Source organism: Leptonotus elevatus, chromosome 12 (assembly GCF_054856555.1).
Source record: "Leptonotus elevatus isolate MCC_2025b chromosome 12, RoL_Lele_1.0, whole genome shotgun sequence".
NCBI lineage: Eukaryota > Metazoa > Chordata > Actinopteri > Syngnathiformes > Syngnathidae > Leptonotus > Leptonotus elevatus.
The window spans coordinates 6,860,175-6,879,133 of record NC_141250.1 but is presented as its reverse complement, the minus strand read 5'-3'; the positions used below and the strand labels follow the sequence as shown (position 1 = coordinate 6,879,133).

Genomic DNA, 18,959 nt, shown 5'->3' with positions numbered 1-18,959 from the left:
ATTAGTTTAAAGGAAAATTGAAGGAATAAGATGCCAGAGATATTTGCACTTTTATTCTTTATACACAATGCCTAATACAATTTTGGAAAATGAGTTATAAGTCTTGTATCGCTTTAAAGCCAAATACAAATACCATTAGTTGCACTTCTTTGGGTGTAATCTCAGAGCAAAACACGCTGCTCAAATTACCTCCATGGAGCCAGCTCGCAAATCAACACTGCTGGACTGGAGTGTGGTGTGTGTAAGCAGACATGGAAGCGCAAAATTTTGAGAATTGTTTCTAAAAGAAGATTATAAGAAAGAGGCCCGTAAATCAGTCAGTTTTGATTGTTTTTGTTCAACATTTGTATTTTACAGGAGATGAATTGTATTCAAGGATCAGAGAAAGCTACAAGAAAATCTTTTGAATCACTTTGAATTTGATGATCTTAAATAATTCCAAGATTTTACAAGTTTAGTGGAAAATAGCAGAAGTAGAAAAATGTGATTAATCGCGATTATGGAAAATTGTGACAACATTGTAAACTGACAGCATCAGTTTATACATGCTAAACGGAGTGCACTTTTACATCACTTTTATTTACACCATATGTATTTATTTTGCATGCATGTGCAAGTATTTGTAGGTTTAGTATACTTCAAAATGAAGAGATGGGTTAATTAATGTTGTGTGGGGAATCTTGAATTAAAGATGTAAATCCTGACATTTTGGCATGAGGGACAGTGGTCTCCAAGGTCTGGATTATTCTTGGCATCTACCAATTAACACCATGTCTCTTCTTTTATGTTCACTTCAATTAGGAGCCTTTACCATTTTTAAATTCTTTTCTTCTCACTAGTTGGAGAGTGTCAGTGAGGCTGATCAAAGGAGGCCGCGCACCATAGGTAACGCTGCTTTGCATAAAGACATCTGCATATTTCCTTTTCGCATGAATTACACCGAGCAAGCGTGGAGGCAAGCAGCTGCACTAGGACACTCACGTCGAGAGGGAAACACTTGCACATGGGGCAATGCCAGGTTCCTGATACAAGCTGTTGCTGTAACCGTTAAAAGTGTTCAAGTGTAAGTAGGAAGCATAAACACTAAACACCAAAATGGACGCCTTATTGTAGTGCAGTTTGGGTCTAAGCAAATTTGATTTGGGGTGGGCTGATTATTTTTTGCGATTATTTTATTTATTTTATTTTTTTATTTTTGAGGGATTAAAATGAATGAAAAATATAATAAGGAACTTGTGTTAATTTACAAAGCAAAGCAACTAAAACCCCTTAGATATAGAAAAAAAGACTTAAAATGTAAGAAGTACTTGAAACAAAATGACAAACATGTTTTATAAAACTAATATAAATGTCAATATTTTGGTCTTGAACCTGTAAAATGTGTAAACGCTTTAGTTAAAAATATCAAAATAAACTAACTTGATCCAAATATTAAACATTGTTTCTTCTTCAATACTACTTCTGCCAAAAAAATAATAAATATAACAATAATAATAATACTATTCAAAATAGTACTCAAGGTGGTCTTTGGGGACCCTAGTGGTCATGGGGCCTGAAACAGGTGCTTAGTTCATCTATACCTTGGACAGCCCTAATTGGGGGATTTTTTTTCAATGACATCACCACAGAAATGCATCAGTGATCGCTTATTATACACTAACACTAGGTGACTAATTCCACTGCTAGTATCTCATTGGTCAAGCAGATTCATCATTGTCACGTTCGCGACTACGCTGCAATAAACGAAAAAAAATAACCACATGCTCTAATAATCCACATTGCTGCAGGGCTCTGCTTTTATGCTGCCCCTAATCGTCTCTTGGATCAAATCAGCATGAGTAATTGACACCTCTCCTAGAAAGTGTGAATGGCACAAAATGGTGGTTCAGTGCTACTTTTGTCTGAATGAAACTTCTCAACTGACTGGCACCAAATAATTATTCTATTGCCATGGCCTAAGAACAAAAACAGAAAATAAGTGAGTTTCGCTGTCAATAACGGAGTATAGGTTCTGAATCGTCATCCTACTATTATGTTATGTGATGTGCTCAGTATATTACTTAAAAGGCCTAGTAATAGCATTAGTTTCAAATGGAAAACTTATTTTTTTCAACATGCAAATGTTTTGCTAAGCTACATAAGAAACGTTTTAGTTGTGCTTATTTTCTATTTGATCGTTTTTCGCTGCTCAAAGCCATCTAATGTTTTGACGGACTGACAAATGAAGCCCGCCCTTCAGATGAACACACATCACATGCTTTGTTTGCGCATCATCATTTCATTCCAACGTTAGCTCCACCGATGAATCAATGGGCAAATGAAGTGAGCGGCGCTGAGCGATAGGCGCCGTTCTATTGATGTTCACTCTTCCTGCACATATTGAACGCTCTTTAGGCCAAGTGCTGACATCGGAATAAAGAGGACGGCCGTGCGGTTCGGCAGCCTCGGGCAAAAGGGAGCCATGAAGAAAAAGAGGAAGAAAGACCATCTACTGAGTCTGAAGTGCATCCAAAGTGCTCTTTGTGGTCACATTTAATGCTTAAAAAGATTCTTTAATGAGACACATGGAGGGTAATATAAAGAGGAACTCCACTCTAGTCATAATTACAGTGTAACTGTGATGAATGATATATTATGTGTAGCTGTTGGCGCTCATATAGCAGCCCAGGCTTGTTTTGAAACGTGTCACTTTAACTGAAGACTCCAAACAAAGCCAGATGTTGTATATAGATCACGTTTGACATTGCATAGATTTAGAAAGGAGTATTTTTAAATGCGCTGCACTTTCACCCCCAGTGAGGAGCTGACAGTATATTTGATCCATTGTTCTTGACTTTATGATGATAATAATAATAATAAAAAACTGGAATTAAAGGTTGGCACATTCAGACATCAAAACTTGACGTCTGTGTGTTTTCATAACCTGAGTGTCACAAGGCATTAGGAGGAAATGATGCTGAGAGAACACAGTACATACTGCCATCTAGTGGTCAAATTGGTCACTAGTTGGACCAGATAATATGGCATACAAGGAACCTCCAACAGAAAACTGAAACCTTCATACACAACTCCTGCAGGCATCTGAATTCTCCTAAATAATAGTAATAATTGCATTTAACATCTCAGAAATAAAGACAATTCTCATTTGATCCATGTTATGTACTGGCATGTCTTTGTTTTATAATCATATTATGAGAATAATTTAGCACATTTATAAGAAAAAGGTATTATATATTTTAGGTCGAAGTCATAATATTAAATTTTATTTAAACAAAAAATAATATATATATTTTAGATAATATAGATTTTTCACAGATCACAGTGTTACACCAGGGTTTTTTGGGGGGAAGGGAGGCAAGGTATATTAAGAGTATTAAAATGAAAGAAACTGCCTCATTGCTTCTCTAGTTGTGTTGCACACAACTTGTATTAATCCACTTTTCTCCAATTCTTTTTATGATGATTCTTGTAAATTTAATTTTAGAAAAATAATTATTTATCATCTAATGTTGTATTTTTTTTATTTTGACTGTGGCTCTAATGCACCATCATAACAAATTGCAAACCCCGATCAAAAGAATCAATTATTCACATGTTGCTAGGCGGAATTCCAAATGATATGACCTTTGGACCTTTCCAAAGTTTTTGTTAACAAAATTGTTCTTTCTGTTGTTTGTTTGCTACTAAGTACATAAAAAATGACAAGATAAAAAAAAAAGCCTTAATCTTGATCAATGTAGCCAAATTAGCATGCATCAACACCATTTTACGGACAAATATACTGTTTACATGTTTGATTGAAATTCATGGCAGACAGTACAAACAGCACGGTGTACTAGTGGTTAGCACGTCTGTCACACAGTTCTGAGGTTCGGAATTTGAATCTCGGCTCCGGCTTGTGTGGCGTTCACACGATCTGGCTGACGGGGATAAGATAAGATAGAAAGATAGATAGAAAATGGATAGAATGGCAACCCCACAGCTCCCCCTGCTTCCAGCAGGTCATTTGTCATTGTTCCTTTTGGCACCAATACAAGCGGACTGTAGCTTTCAAAGGTGAGAGGAAATTCATGTATCCACATGCAGCTTCAATCAGATGCTCACCCAAATGTTAGACTTTTTTCCACAGGAAGTTTCATGGAAATTAATTGTGTAGCTTTATTTTGTGATCCACCGACCAACAACACTGTACACATCAGGAGTACAAGAAGGCAACGACAACAAAAATCGCATACAGTACGCACAAAGCAAACAATCTCACATTCAGTTTGAAATGTTCATCGTGCCAGTCTCTGTGCATTAAAGCTCATGAGTGGGGTCATGCTCCGCCCCCTTTGCTATCCTTCAATTGCTTTTCATTGAGTCTGTCCCGTCAGGTAGTGGATGTTCATCCTTTTCCGTCACAGTACAGCAAACAACAAATAAAAATTACTCTAGTGTCCTTTTTTTTAAACTCATAATTTCTCCTTCAACAAGAGCAGTTCAACAATAGTTCACATGATTCATTATGAAACTTATATAAACAGATTTATTTGCTTAAACTTTCATTTTCATGTTGATTTGCAGCTGTCGCTAGGCAAATTGTGTGGGTCTTTTTATGAAAGGCATAATCCAATTTTATTTATAATGCTATTTGACTATGACTAGTTATAGTCAGATGCTCCGTGCATATAATATATGCTGAATATAATTTGTATGTCAAGGTTGTACTTGCATTAACAAAAATCTATCTTATGGTACATGCAGTTTACTACAGTACATACTAATGGTATCAATAAACAATTGGAGCATGCCTTATGAGGTACTGTGGTACCTTGACTTATGAGTGCACCTATTTGCGAGATTTTCAAGTTACGAGCTGTTGTTTGTTTTAGTTTTTTCATGTTGAGAGCTACAATTTGAGTTACGAGCGGTGAAAGTGGAAAAAATAGAGCAACTAAGGCAATTTAATGCCCTCACATGTGGGCAAGGAGAGCCGTTAGCCTGTAAGAGCACTTGCACAAATCAACTTAAACACTTAAGTTTTATGTTTGTATACATAAAACATGCATTTTGTGTTGTTTTGTTTTGTTTTGTAGATTGCTTATGTTATGTCAATTCATTCCCAATGTGGCTAATGTCACTCTCTAACTGAAGTCTATTGCTATTGATCTACTTTATTTGAGTACATGCACATACTGTAGCAATAAACCCTTGTCACTCACAGTATTAAAAAGTTGATGTTTCTATGATGTTGATGATACTCCTCTGCCCTCCTTTTTAACGAGAGTGCGCTCGTCAGGGGAGGGACGCTAGCAGAGCCTTTTTTTGATATTGTGGTAAGGGAGCCAACGTTAATGCTCCTAATTCACAACACCAATCAAGCAGGGAATGACAGTAATTAGCAGCTGCTTATTGTTTGCTTATTGTTGTCGTATCATCCTATTTGGAGGTCAGCAAGCGGAGAGGCTCCTTTGAAGTGTTAGGCGACGCTTTCAAGATTAAAAGGAGCATTAGACACTCCTTGGTGAACTGCGCACTAATTGATCACCTTTTTGTGCAAAATTGTGTTTCATACATTGTTTGAGGTCAATATGATGATTGCTGATGGCTTCAATGTGGAAATTGACGATTTGATTGTTGGTTCACTCTATGTTAATGGTATTGCCTTCTTTCTCTCCTTGCTGTAAAAACACATTCACACTCAGCGGCAGATTTCAAATTTGTCGTCAATGGCGCTTGTTGATGTCAGTAGTTTTACATCCTCTGATTAGTTGGTCAGATCAAAAATTGTTACAGCGCCCCAAGCCACCGTGCGCACTCCCTTCCCTCAAACAATCGCTGGATGATGGCCGACCCCCGTTGTATTTTCCCATTTGATTTTATTCCCATTTGGAATTATATTAAAAAGTTATAGAGAGATTTGAAATGATATTGAATGTAATGAATGTTTTTTTCGAATGTGTCATTGGGAATGAATGTGAATTTTTTAAGTGGGTATTGTATTGGGGAAAATGTAGAATTTTTAGTCAGTGGGGAATTTTTGGCAAATTAATAATAGTTCCCGAGGTGAATTGAATGAACAAAATAATTTCAATTTCAAATGGGAACGATGTAAATATGCAATGCTGATTGTGCCATTTGGAACTAATGATAAAGAACCTTTGGGGAAACCCGGGTCTTTGGGATTTAATGGGGAATTTTTGGGTGAAAAATTTAGCATTTTGACTGATATTTGGACTGAGAAAAATACTAGCCTCCATGGGTGTGAATTTTTGGAAAATGTTGAGATTTCAATGATGGGAATCAGATAAATAATATGAAAGGAGATGCATGTCAAAAATGGGAGGAATAAAAAATACGAATAACATATAACATCTCTTATGAATATGATTTACAGTACTTTATTTCATTTTTGGTTTGTTTTTGTCATGTTTGTCTTTGTAAGTTTGAATCTTCGTTCATCTTTTCCCATTTACATAAAGTGAAAGGCAGAACTATTAAATGCCCCTGCACTACCACACGTCATTATTTTAGTACATACACTGCAATGTGACTCCTGGAAAATGTTCACTCGATAATAGTTGGGAAAGGACGCCTATAGTGAATACATAGTGGTCATTGTATACAATGAGCCACTTGTAGTAGTTACGTCCTTGATTTTACTAGCAATAAATATGTAAAACGTGATAGTTTCAACATCCTGGGCAAGAGTCATTGGGCTAACTCTAATGGCCGTCCATGCAGACAAATCTGCCCAGTTCTCCTTGTTCACGGCATGAAAGTCAGAAAGAGATGGAAATAAGCGAGGCCTTGGTGGTAGCGAGGTCGTTAGCGTTTGCTTTTATCCTCCTCTGCACTTATTGGAGGTTAGGGAAGCCTGTTCTCCATCACCCAAGGCCTCACCTTTGAACATACTCACACTCACACACATACACACACAGGTATCTCTTTCATTTGGCCTGCTTGAATTTCATCATTCACTTTTACATCACATTAGCGGGATGTGGGCGTGTCGGTGCGTCACGGGGCCGCTGTTACTCCAGGAGAAGACGTGAATAATGCACGGACCGAGGCAGCGGCAACATGGCACACGCGGAAACACTGCAGAGAAGGGGGGGGGGGGGGGGTATTGAAGGACTTATCTGCATAAATGTGTCTGGATTTTATTACATTACAATGTGGATTGGTTTCATGAAAGGGATGCAAGTCAGTCAGTGGATATCAAAGTACTACAACCAACTGCTTTAATGTGACTGACAAGCTGTGTCCGGCTATTTTTTGACAATAGATGAGGACATATTTGATTTAAAAGAACATCTTTATTTATTTTATTGTCATTGTTGCGGAACAAAAAACTTCAGCTAGGCTACTCTGTGCAGCTGCATATTAGTTTCACAAATTCTTCTATTGATTTCACCTCTATGCCGTTTTCGTGCTCAGGCCAAAGCAATACCACCTCAAAGGACCTAGGTGCCAAGAAACTATGTAGATGTGAGTTGAGGAGCTTTTTTGGTGCCATCTTGTTGCGTGTATAGGTTATTACAAACCTTTTATGGGGTGTTGCTGATTTGTGGCAGGGCTCAGTGTCATCGTTTTTAATAGTTGGGAGGAGTGGGTAGTATCTTATGAACATCTAACAGCAAATCTATTGAACAGCAAATCCAGGTACAGTGAAAATTGTACAAAGACTGGTGCTTCTTCTTTTTTTTTAGGTCGTGTATAAGTGTTTCCACATTGGTGGGCATTGTGTGAGATGTAAATAGACTGAAATGCAAGAATAATTTGAAAGCGCTATATAAATAAAGATGACTTGACTAATGTAACTGCGGTGATTAGGTATCATGGGTATCATGTAGAATTGTAAATATTGCATAAAGACAGTGTTAACATTCTGTTGAATTGATGTCTGTGAATCAAAAGTGAGCATTGATAACTTTGCAAAGGCACAGTTCTTATATTGGATCTCAGGTGTATCTAATTTTACAGTAATTGTGCTTAAATCTATCTCTCTATTGGCATTCTCACAGCTAGGTTCTTCCGTTATAGTCTTTCATGAATATTTGATTTGGGAGGAAAATCTCCTAAGGCCTCAATAGGCGGAGGCATTTTTTCCATTTTAAAGTCACATTCAAATGAAAGGAGCGCCCTCCTTTTTTTTTCTTTTCACGGAATCCAAATGTTGACGCAAGACAGTTTGATTGTGCGCCTTGTGATTTTCTTCAGGAATGAAAAAAAAACGAGCATTGTAAGCCATTAAAAGAGTCTCTGACTACCCAACGCCATTTTTGGAGAATCATAACCGGTTCATTTGAACATCTTATCAAACAGGGGAAATGTTTGGGATCAAAGTCATTCCCGGTCCAAAATATCGCTAGAGCGGCGGCGGCGTTCTTGTAAAATAGTGGCGAGCGCTTATTTCAACAATGTGTGGCTATTATTGGAAAGCAGATCCATCCACTAATCTATCACATTGACTTTGAAGTGTTGCACACTTGAAGGCATTTCAAGAGCACAGTGAAGGCTCACATTCCTGCAGGAATACAACATGTTCAAATCAGACTGTATACCACCTGAAAAAACACTCTTATTCTATTCTCACTTTGAGCACTGCTGATTTTTTTAAGCAGTGAAACACAATATAAGACTTAACTTTTACGTCACAAAGCAGCCACAACAGTCATAAAATTGTGTGTAATGTTGAATAATACGTATAAGAGTAGGTGGCAACTATTTAATCAAACGCAAATGGGGGAGACATATCAATTAAGTTAAATAGATTGTTTACAAATGCATTTTGCGATGTAAACAACATCATTCATTCGATCATCCTCTAATTGCTTATCCTCACACAATGACACAAACAATCAAGGTGGAAGGCGTTCTCCAAGTGCCCACTTGACAGATCTGAAATCGCTCTGGCTAACTTGACATCATCCGCCGGTGAAGATCTGCTTGCAGTTCCTCATAAACGTCATTTGAGTTCCTGCGTGGACTCCAGCAAATCGGCTTCTTTTTCTGCAATAGCAAATTGGTAATGAAAACACAGACATTTTGAGAAACCTCTCAAATATTGCAAACAAGTTTTTACGCTCTCAGGAGGTGGTGTTTGCGATATTTTGATATAGAAGTATATCGCAAAAGAGTAGTGGAAAGACATTTTTTGCATTTCCACTAGTCATGTGACCTCACTGAGTCACATAGTTGGGAAATAAAGGAAATACTGAGCCACTTGCTTTTGTGTCAGAACTACGTCCCGAGGTGATAGATAGATAGATAGATAGATAGATAGATAGATAGATAGATAGATAGATAGATAGATAGATAGATAGATAGATAGATAGATGGATGGATGGATGGATGGATGGATGGACGGACGGACGGACGGACGGACGGACGGACGGACGGACGGACGGACGGACGGACGGACAGACAGACAGACAGACAGACAGACAGACAGACAGACAGACAGATAGATAGATAGATAGATAGATAGATAGATAGATAGATAGATAGATAGATAGATAGATAGATAGATAGATAGATAGATAGATAGATAGATGTGATTGCATTATCTGACACAATCAGCTATCAAGCCTTTGAATTTGTGAGCATAAGTCACAAACCAAACAAACTAGTGGAAGAAAGTTAAATCCTAAGCGTTTAGATTTATGCTTTATGCAGGCGGACTGTGGCAATAAACAACACCAAACAGCACAAATCCCAGGCCGCCACACAATACTTTCAAGTGTGTTCACGGCGCTTATTAGAGCAGATTGCTTTTGGCCCACTTCACAGAGCAGCCCGTGCAGCATGGCTGACAGCAGCACTGCACACATGAACTCCTCGCTTAGCACAGTGCTACGCTAAGCAGCAGTACCCCTGTGGTTTCAGCCTCGGCCAAACACTTTGAAATGTCCTTCAAGGCATGGAAAAAAAATAACATGCACTGCAGTGCTTTTGGCTAAAACATCTTATTTGTACGCTGTAATTACGCTTTGAAAAGTAGCAAAGTTTCAACTTTAAAAGACTTTTCACTTTTTATCTCTCCATTGCTGATATTGATTGGGTTCTCGCGAGCGCGTAAAGAAAAGGCTGGATGTTGTGAAGGAGAACAAAGAGCTCTTTAGCGGCCGCCGTCAACTTTGAAAGTTTCACGTGTGATTTGATGGTACTGTCAAGGGAAGCAAAAGAATACAATAAAAAAAAAAAAGTCAATAATCTTCACAACTGGCTCAGTTCTTCATTGGAAAAAATTAAGGCATGTAGCTTACTGGAAGCAAATTTACAGGTTAGATATACACTAATTGGACATAATTGGCCTTAATGTTTATAGTATACACAAGAACAGTATAATTCCCCATCAACAGTGTGTTGTGTGTGCAGTCCTCATGTATGTACTTCTCTACACATGTATACTTCTGTGAAGATTTCTTATTGCTGCACTTCTTATTTAACTTTAATTTATTATTACTATTTAATTTAATTTTATCTCTTTCTTTTCTGTTGTTTCTTCCTTACTGTAACTGCAGCTGGACGGAGTCCAGGAAAAAGATCCCCACGGGGAAAATAAAAGTATATCGTATCGTATCGTAACAGCATAAGCAGTAGAAAATTTACAATAACAACCCTAACCCTCACACATGACCGGTCGGCCAAGATGAACGGTGTCTCATTGTGCCTGCTTCCCAACGGTGATCTGTGATTGCCCTGGCCATTCGTTTTCTTTGTTTTATTCTAACCATTCAAAATCTGACCCAATACAAAAAAAAATTCCTAGCCCATTTTCCCTGTCTTCTTTGAGATGACTTTCAGGCGAGTACCTTTGGATCCCTTTTCTGTTTTTAATAAATATTTTAAATCCTGACTAAACCATGTGCTGTTCCACACAACCAAAACGCACACAAACACGCTTGGCCTCTTGCTTCGGAAAGAGTCAAATCAGGAACAGATGTAGAATTGTTATTCATGCAAATGGTTTAAGAATACAAAGTGGATAGAGTTCCTGGAAATACCCTGCTGATATGTCAGATTTCATAATTTAATTGTTTATCATAAATCCATTACAAATGTAATATCTACCTGTATGGACGACTGCATTTCCTGTCTGTTTCTTCTCATGATAAATCAACAACAAAAATGACATACTGTACTTTTATATTATATTTCCTTGTGATTCGCAATTACATTAAATATAGTATACAGTAGTTTTTAACTGCAAGTATATTTGTTGAAGGCATGCAAATTGAGAGTGTATATTTAAATAATTTTTCATTAAATTGCTAAGGAAAGCCCACATCAGACACATACAGTAAAGATTAAATTCTCTTAAAGCCTCTTAAATATAAAGTGAAACAAAAACTAGATACAATTGCACTCCGTACTTTTTTTTGCAATTGGTACGCCCATACTTCACCTATTGTGCACGTTCAAGTGTAGCGACACTGGTCATCAATTAATCAATTAGTTTTATTATAGAAACGAGCTGTGGATTTATAAAGTTGGATTTTTCGAACACAATCTGTTAAAATGTATCAATCTTATAATCAATCAATAATCCTATTTAAAACATTCAACAAATTATTACAACGGTGATTGTATGTGATTTGTTTCCTTACCATTGCTGGTATATTGCTTATTTCCATTGTTGAGACACTATACAAATTCTGAATAAAAACTGAATGCATTTATGTGTAATTATTCAGAATAGAACATAGAGAACAGGTCAAAAGTTTAAACTGAGAAAATGAAACATTTTAAGGGAAAACTATGTTGATTTTAAATTCCATGGTGTCAACAAATCTAAAAAAAAAAGTCGGGACAAGGCCATTTTCACCACTGTGAGGCATCCCCTCTTCTTTTTACAACAGTCTGCAAACGTCTGGGGATTGAGGAGACAAGTTTCTCAAGTATAGAAATAGGAATGCTGTCCCATTCTTGTCTAACACGCGTTTCTCTAACTGTTCAACTGTCTTGGGCTTTCTTTGTTGCACCTTTCCCTTTATGATGCGCCAAATGTGCTCTATAAGTGAAAGAAGTGGACCTTTTCCTACGCAGCCATGATGTTGTAATTGGTGGTGCATGTGGTCTGACTTTATCGTGTTGAGAAATGCAAGATCTTCTGTGAAAGTGATGATGTCTGGATGGGAGCAAATGTTGTTCTCCAATCTGAATATACCTTTCAGCATTGACGATGCCTTGCCAGATGTGGAAGCTGCCCATGCCACACGTACTCATGCAACCCTATACCATCACAGATGCAGGCTTATAAACTGAGTGCTGATAACAACTTGGGCTGTCCTTGTCCTCTTTAGTCAGTATGACATAGCGCCCCAGTTTTCCACAAAGAATTTCGAATTGTGTTTCGTCTGACCACAAAACAGGTTTCCACTTTGCCACACTCCATTTTAAATGACCCCTGGCCCAGAGAAACGCCTGCGCTTCTTGGTCTGCTTTAGAAATGGCTTCTTCTTTGTACTGTCAAGTTTCATCTGGCAACGGCGGCTGGCACGGTGGATTGTGTTCACCCACAATGTTTTCTGGAATTATTGCTGAGCCCTTTCTGTGATTTACCTTACAGTAAGCATTCCTGTTTGCGGTGCAGTGCCGTTTAAGGGCCCGAAGATCATGGGCATCCAGTATGATTTTTCGGCCTTGACCCTTACACACACAGAGATTATTCCAGATTCTCTGAATCTTTGGATGATGTTATGCACTGTATATGATGATTACTTCAACCTTTTTGCAATTTTTCGCTGGTAAACATCTTTCTGATATTTCTCCACTATCTTTCTACGCAACATTGGAGGAATTGGTGATTCTCTACCCATCTTCGCTTCACACTGCCACTCCGAGAAGCTCTTTTTATACTCCAATCAAGTTGCCAATGAACCTCATTAGTGGTAAGTGGTCTTCCAGCTGTTTTTTTTTTATAAGTGCAATTGACTTAGCTTCTTATTGCTGTCCCAACTGTTTGAGATTTGTTGGCACCATGAAATTTACAATCAACATAGTTTTCCCTTAAAATGAAAATGTTCTCAGTTTAAACTTTTGACCTGTCATCTATGTTCTATTCTGAACAAAATATTTAAATTTGGCACTTCCACATAATTGCATTCAGTTTTTATTCACAATTTGTATAGTGTCCCAACTTTTTGGGAATTGGGTTTGTAGTTGTTTTGTACTATTGTTCGTATGTGCTATATTAATTACCATTTTTGGTATCACTTTCTTTCCTTACCAATGCTTGTATATATATTGTTGATACCTGTTACTTATGGTAACTTTACTATGAAATGACATGTTGTCGTTTCAGTACTAACTTGTGAATTATTGTTCGATACATTTTAACACATCTGCTTACACAGTATTAAAGTCCTTAGTTAGCTTCTGGATTTTTGTTGTTGTGTTTACATAAATAAGGGAGGGCTTTAATACGTTATTCTTTATTCGTGCTAATTTTCAGCCATTACTGGAAACTTTTTTGGAACGGGAGTTTTTTGCTCTTGTTGTTGGTAGAACATGAAATAAGCTTTGCAATTGCTTCCTTGCCATTCAACTGTGTAATGTCATTGCCCGCCCTAAAACAAACAAACAAACAGACAGGCAGACAGACAAATAATAAATAAATAAATAAATAAATAAATAGTTGAAAGCACCCGTTCCAATATACAATGAATGATTGTCCATCACTATTGAGTTTTTTATTACTGTACGTATTTATCTCATATGACATTACATACATATCTAGTCATACCCTGTTTTCCTTGTATATTTTGACTATCTAATCTCTAAATATAAAGTAAATATAATCTCTGTATTAACAAACTATGAATGGTTGGTGCAAACAATGAACTTCGTTCTTTTGAGAGGCTCTTCTTACTTCTTACAGAGATCCTGGCGTAAATCACCCACTGTAACCAGTGTTTTCAATAAAAACAGCATTTAAGTTGTCAGTAAGAGTGGCAACGTAAGATGGATGCCCTCTGGCTTCACCCGTGAGGGGACAGTTGACAGTCCATTCATATGTACGTGCATTTGAGACGGAGAAATTCCCATTACTGTATACATTGAACGCCTCACACCAGATCTCGCGATAAGCTCGTGTGGTTACCAGGGGAACACGATTTTGAAAAAGTTGGAGCCGAGTGGCAGAGAGGCATGCAGAGTGGACTTGATCAACGTCACACAGTCCGCATTCCGTATTAGGGTTGAATATATGTTCACCAGCATTTCCAAATGAAGGGAATAAGGTAGCGTGGTACTACCGTACTTGGAATTTACGTGCTTTCAGTACAAGGTTGGTATTTTTAGCTTAGCTTGCTAGCGCTAACTGGCTAATGCTAACTCAAAACAACTTCCCCCAAACTATTTTACTAACGTCTCTATGCTTTTCCGTTGTTGTAATCATTGAGTTTTCGTTGTTATTTGCCACCGCGGTGTTTAAAATAGGCAATATTGTGTGGTCGCTCATGCGAGCCTGCGGGTTCAAAGCATCGACGCGCTAAAATCCAATAATGTTTGTGTGTTTGTGATAGTGTAACATTAGTAGAAAACAAGGTCGACTCCTAGCCAACCAATGGTCCGTATGCACTGCAAAACTGCACAGCATCGTCGGGGTGGGTGTTGTCATGTGTAGCCCCTTTCATTGTAGCCAAATAAGCTGGCAAAATACCTGTAGGTTGTCGTAGGATGCTGTGCAAGTGTGCATTTCTGCAGCAGTAGTAATACTGAAATGAAACATTGATGCTATTATTGTTTCTGTGCAGGTACTTAACCTGTGGAATATTGGGCTTCCTTCAAAATGCCATCCAGTCAGATTCTTCAACCAGTCCTCAAGTTGAAGGTGGACGAGCTCTTCCTCACCTGGTTGAGCGATCCCAAAACCCAGGCGGTGCTCAAAGACTACCTAGACCTCATCAAAAGCAGACAACACGGCGAATTAAGCAATGTGGGCATCAAGGAGAAGTGCACTCTGACCTTCAACCAGAACAACAATGTGGAATTCCAAAAGAACTTGAAAGAGAAGAAGTCAGCTGCCCCTAATTTGTCCATGAGTCCGCCTTGTGCCTCAACCCTGCCCTCAGGATGTAACGCTGGCACGAGGGTGATGGGACCCCACGGCAGGATCTTACGGAGGTCCGTCAGCTCCAAAAAGGTAAGTAATCTAATGCAATGTCCCAACCTTTTTCGGCAAAGGTACACACAAAAAAAAATAGCTCTGTGAAAATTAATACCGGTAGTATAGCCCACAAAATAAAATAAAAATTGATGAGGGGTGTCCAAACTTTTTCTTCCAAGGGCCACATACAGAAAAATTTAAGGAGGCAAAGGACATCTTTAATTTATTTATTACACTTAAACCAGTCCATCAGTTTGGGTAGTTTTTTTCCCCAGTTTTTAAAAAAATGCGTATTTTGTAATGTCATTTATGTTTTAAATGATTTTATTTTTGTGTGTGTCTAAAAGCCCTACTTGAGACATGCATTGGAAAGTAGCATTAGCTACAAAAGCTGTGATGCTGTGCATTAGAGATTGTTTATCATTCATCTATATTGTGGCAGCTGTCCCGATTTAAAATAAACATTAAACAAAATCAAATAAAAAAAAAAGCTATGTGAAGCCACTGTCTAATACAGATGTTTTTATGTATGCTGTATATAAGGAACAATAAAACAGCTAGGTAGTATAGTAAAAAGTCAATAATTTTTCAGAATTGTCAGGTGGCCAGTGAGCTTGTATCCTACAAGAATAGAGCCACCCCTGCATAGAAAAGCAACAGAATCACATCTCCACATTTCGGACTGTAACAGGAGCATTGCTGTATCAAGCTTACCGTGATTGGTTGAAAACAAGGAAGTGAGAGATGAAAATGAACTACTTCTTCTCTTCCCCTGCTTTTCCACAGTGTAGAAAGTAAGTACTGTAGTACAATGTTTCTGCTGCAAGCTGCAAAGCAATGAATGGCCATTGTTTTGGCACTAGTACTACCGATTTTAACCATGCAAACGTTTCTTCTTTTTTTTTTACCCTGCTCCCTAAAATAATTGGAATCATGTATCATTTGGAATGGAAAAAAAGATGAACCAAAATTGTTTAAATTCAAATAAAGGCCAACCCAACCCTATGCTCAGTGTGCATTCTGAAATGATATATTTGCAAACAAAATGCCAGGAAAATGTGTTTGTTTTTGGATAAGTCATAGAAAAGTATTGCTAAAAAAGTGTTTGAGCCCTGAATTCGGCATTGCCTTTAACTCAGACCTCAGCCTAACGTTACAATTACCATGTCTGTATGTGTTTTTACAAAGCAACACAACTTCTGCTGGCATATAACGTGTCAGAAATGTTCCAAGACTGCTGTCACAAAATATATACAGTAGTGTTCCCTCACTTTTCGCGGGTGTTACGTTCCACACCCACCCACGATAGGGGAATTTCCGCGAAGTAGAGGACATAACATTTTATTTATTCTTTGTTTATTTATTTTGTTTTTTGGTGGCGAGTTATGCTTCTATTGAGCCATAATGAAGCCACCACACCGTTCCCACCCTTCGAAACACTTGTTAACTTTGAAAATGGCAGCATAAATAAAGAATACAGTAAATCCGGGAGGGGTGGGCAGGGGGCCAGGGGTCGGTGATGATAATCTCTGAAAAACCCACCAAATAGAAAGGTACAACCCAACATAAACCCTGTAATGTATGAATTTTGGACCCTAATACAAATCCGTGACATAGTGAATCTGTGATAAGTGAACTGTGAACTATGAGTTTTCCCCTTCATTGTGGGCCAGCCGATCGACCATCGAGCACTTTTCTAGAAGAAGCTGTATCAGGACAAATAGTGGTTGCTGTACCATAACGTCGTGCCTGCTCCCAGTGCCACTTTTCCCGGTTTCTGGTTGAGAAATCCTTTTTTTTTAATGATCAAGTTGACTTCACTGTATTTCCTTTCACACAGCCACCATCCTGCCTCAGCCCCTTTCACACATAACATCGGCACAGGAGAGAAAAAGTTGTCAAAAGATGGCTTTGACAGAAAGGAGTTATTGTAAACAAGAGGCTCATGTATCCTATGTGATCTTTCCCAGTGTGGCCACAAGAGGAGGCTGAGTAGCATCTGAATGTGTTGTCTGTTCCCGCAACATTGTCCCAGAGTAGGCCCATAGTCATAATTATACGGACGCTTTCCAAACATTCCAACCTCGCCCATTAATTACTATGTATGATCATACTGGCTCAGCATGTTGATATAATTTTTTTCCCTGCTTCAAGTTTACTTTCTGGAAGCTCACAACAATTCTGTTTGTCTTCTATCAAAGTTTGCTTGTCCTTAAAATGTTGACAAGATGAGATGCAACTATGTAGCAAGCACTGGCTGGCGGTGCCTACTGTGCATATGGCGCATGTGTTGCAATGACAGTGAGGAAGGAAGACAGCTGGAGAAGGGCTGGGGGGGGGGGGGTGTACACGCTCCTCCAGGCTTCACCTTCTGCATGTTGGCACGCACAACACCTGAGGACATATTTTTGTACTGTAAAGATCATAACTACATGCTCTACTACCTGATGCACATATATAATGTACATACTATGCATTAAGGATTTGTGTGGATTTAATACTGGATTAATAGTATCTCGGGCTGCAGCTAATGATTATTTGAACTCATTCACTCGCAGCCATTTTCACTGAAGCAATCCCTTTCACTCCCGGCTGTTTTACTGGATTTTGACAGGTTTAGCAAGGCCCACAGAATATTGTGTTCTATTGCTATAAAAACATGGAACCTACCAAAACAAAGATTAGAGTCTCTTCTTTCATCAGGATTTTTTTTTTATATTTCTATCTGTTTCTAATTTGCAGCATTCGAATATAGCTGAGTTTCATCATTATTCACATTCCTGTTGAAAACGCTGTCAAAAAGGGCTTGTTGCAACATAGCGCTGGCTGATCTCTTATACTCTGCTGCCACCTGCTGGCCGTTTATTTATTTATTTAACAACTACCATTGCTTTAAGGCCACCTCTTCATGTCAGAAGCTGCATCAAAGCCTTCTGTATGTTCTTGCATAAAAACTTTTTTTTTTTAAGTATAAATACATTTTTGGAGAGTGAAGGACAAAGTATTAAAAAAAAAACATATTTACACATTTTAGGGTTTGAATTAGTTCTATAAATCGACAGATTTTTCCACTTGCTGTTGACTGAAAATGACATCACAGCTAATTACTGTCATGGCTCTTCTGTTTTTTGGGTTTGGTCATGTAATGTTCACAAGTTAAGCAGGGAGTCATCGAGTTACGTCGTATGCGACGTTCGTCGTTTCGACTTAACCGCGCCCGTGACTCGCGAGTAGCACTTTTTTTTTGGTGTTAATTTCCCACAGTAATCACGCCATTTTAAAGTTATTTAAAGTAGTGTTGTTACCTCCAGTGACGGACATCCATCAGCAGGTCGCTATCAGGTGTGTCACATTTCCGTGTTTAAGTTTGAATTAGCTCCGCTCTGCCGTCCGTCAGCAATAAATGTCCGTGTGGAAACACAAAATATTGATTGCGCAAATATGTTTTTTTTCTAAATTACTGTGCAAAATATCGACTTTAACGGTGAAATCTGACGTAAGTCGAAATTCGGGTTACATCGCCAGCGTTGGAGCGGAACTCCGCCATAACTTGAGGACTCCCTGTATTCTAAAATGTTGGTTTCTGTATTCATTCATTGTTTTAGTTTTAAGCTGATATATTATATTGTTATATGATATGTGCTTTTCCATCATGTATTATCAAAGGGCGATTGACAAGTATGTTTTATTAGACATTGGTAATCTTGTTAAAATGTTGTATGTGCATTGGTGTACTGTTAAAAAAGATTTATGATGGCGCTGAAACTGATTGATTCCGCTTCCATTGTTCTCTATGGTAAAAATCCTTACTCAATGAGTTGGCTTTGGAGTTTTGTGAATAAGATCTAAAGCATCAGTT

The 18,959-nt window shown here is 38.1% G+C and overlaps 1 protein-coding gene across 1 annotated transcript in view; it reads left to right on the top strand.

The window, feature by feature from the left end:
* Positions 1-14,100: 14,100 nt before the first annotated feature.
* ppp2r3b (protein phosphatase 2, regulatory subunit B'', beta) overlaps positions 14,101-18,959 on the top strand; it is a 29,040-nt gene continuing 24,181 nt past the window's right edge. The window contains exons 1-2 of the mRNA XM_086092002.1: positions 14,101-14,278; positions 14,748-15,136. Of these exons, the coding sequence (XP_085948128.1) occupies positions 14,783-15,136 (354 nt within the window). The 5' untranslated portion in view covers positions 14,101-14,278; positions 14,748-14,782. The remainder of the gene's footprint in view (positions 14,279-14,747; positions 15,137-18,959) is intronic.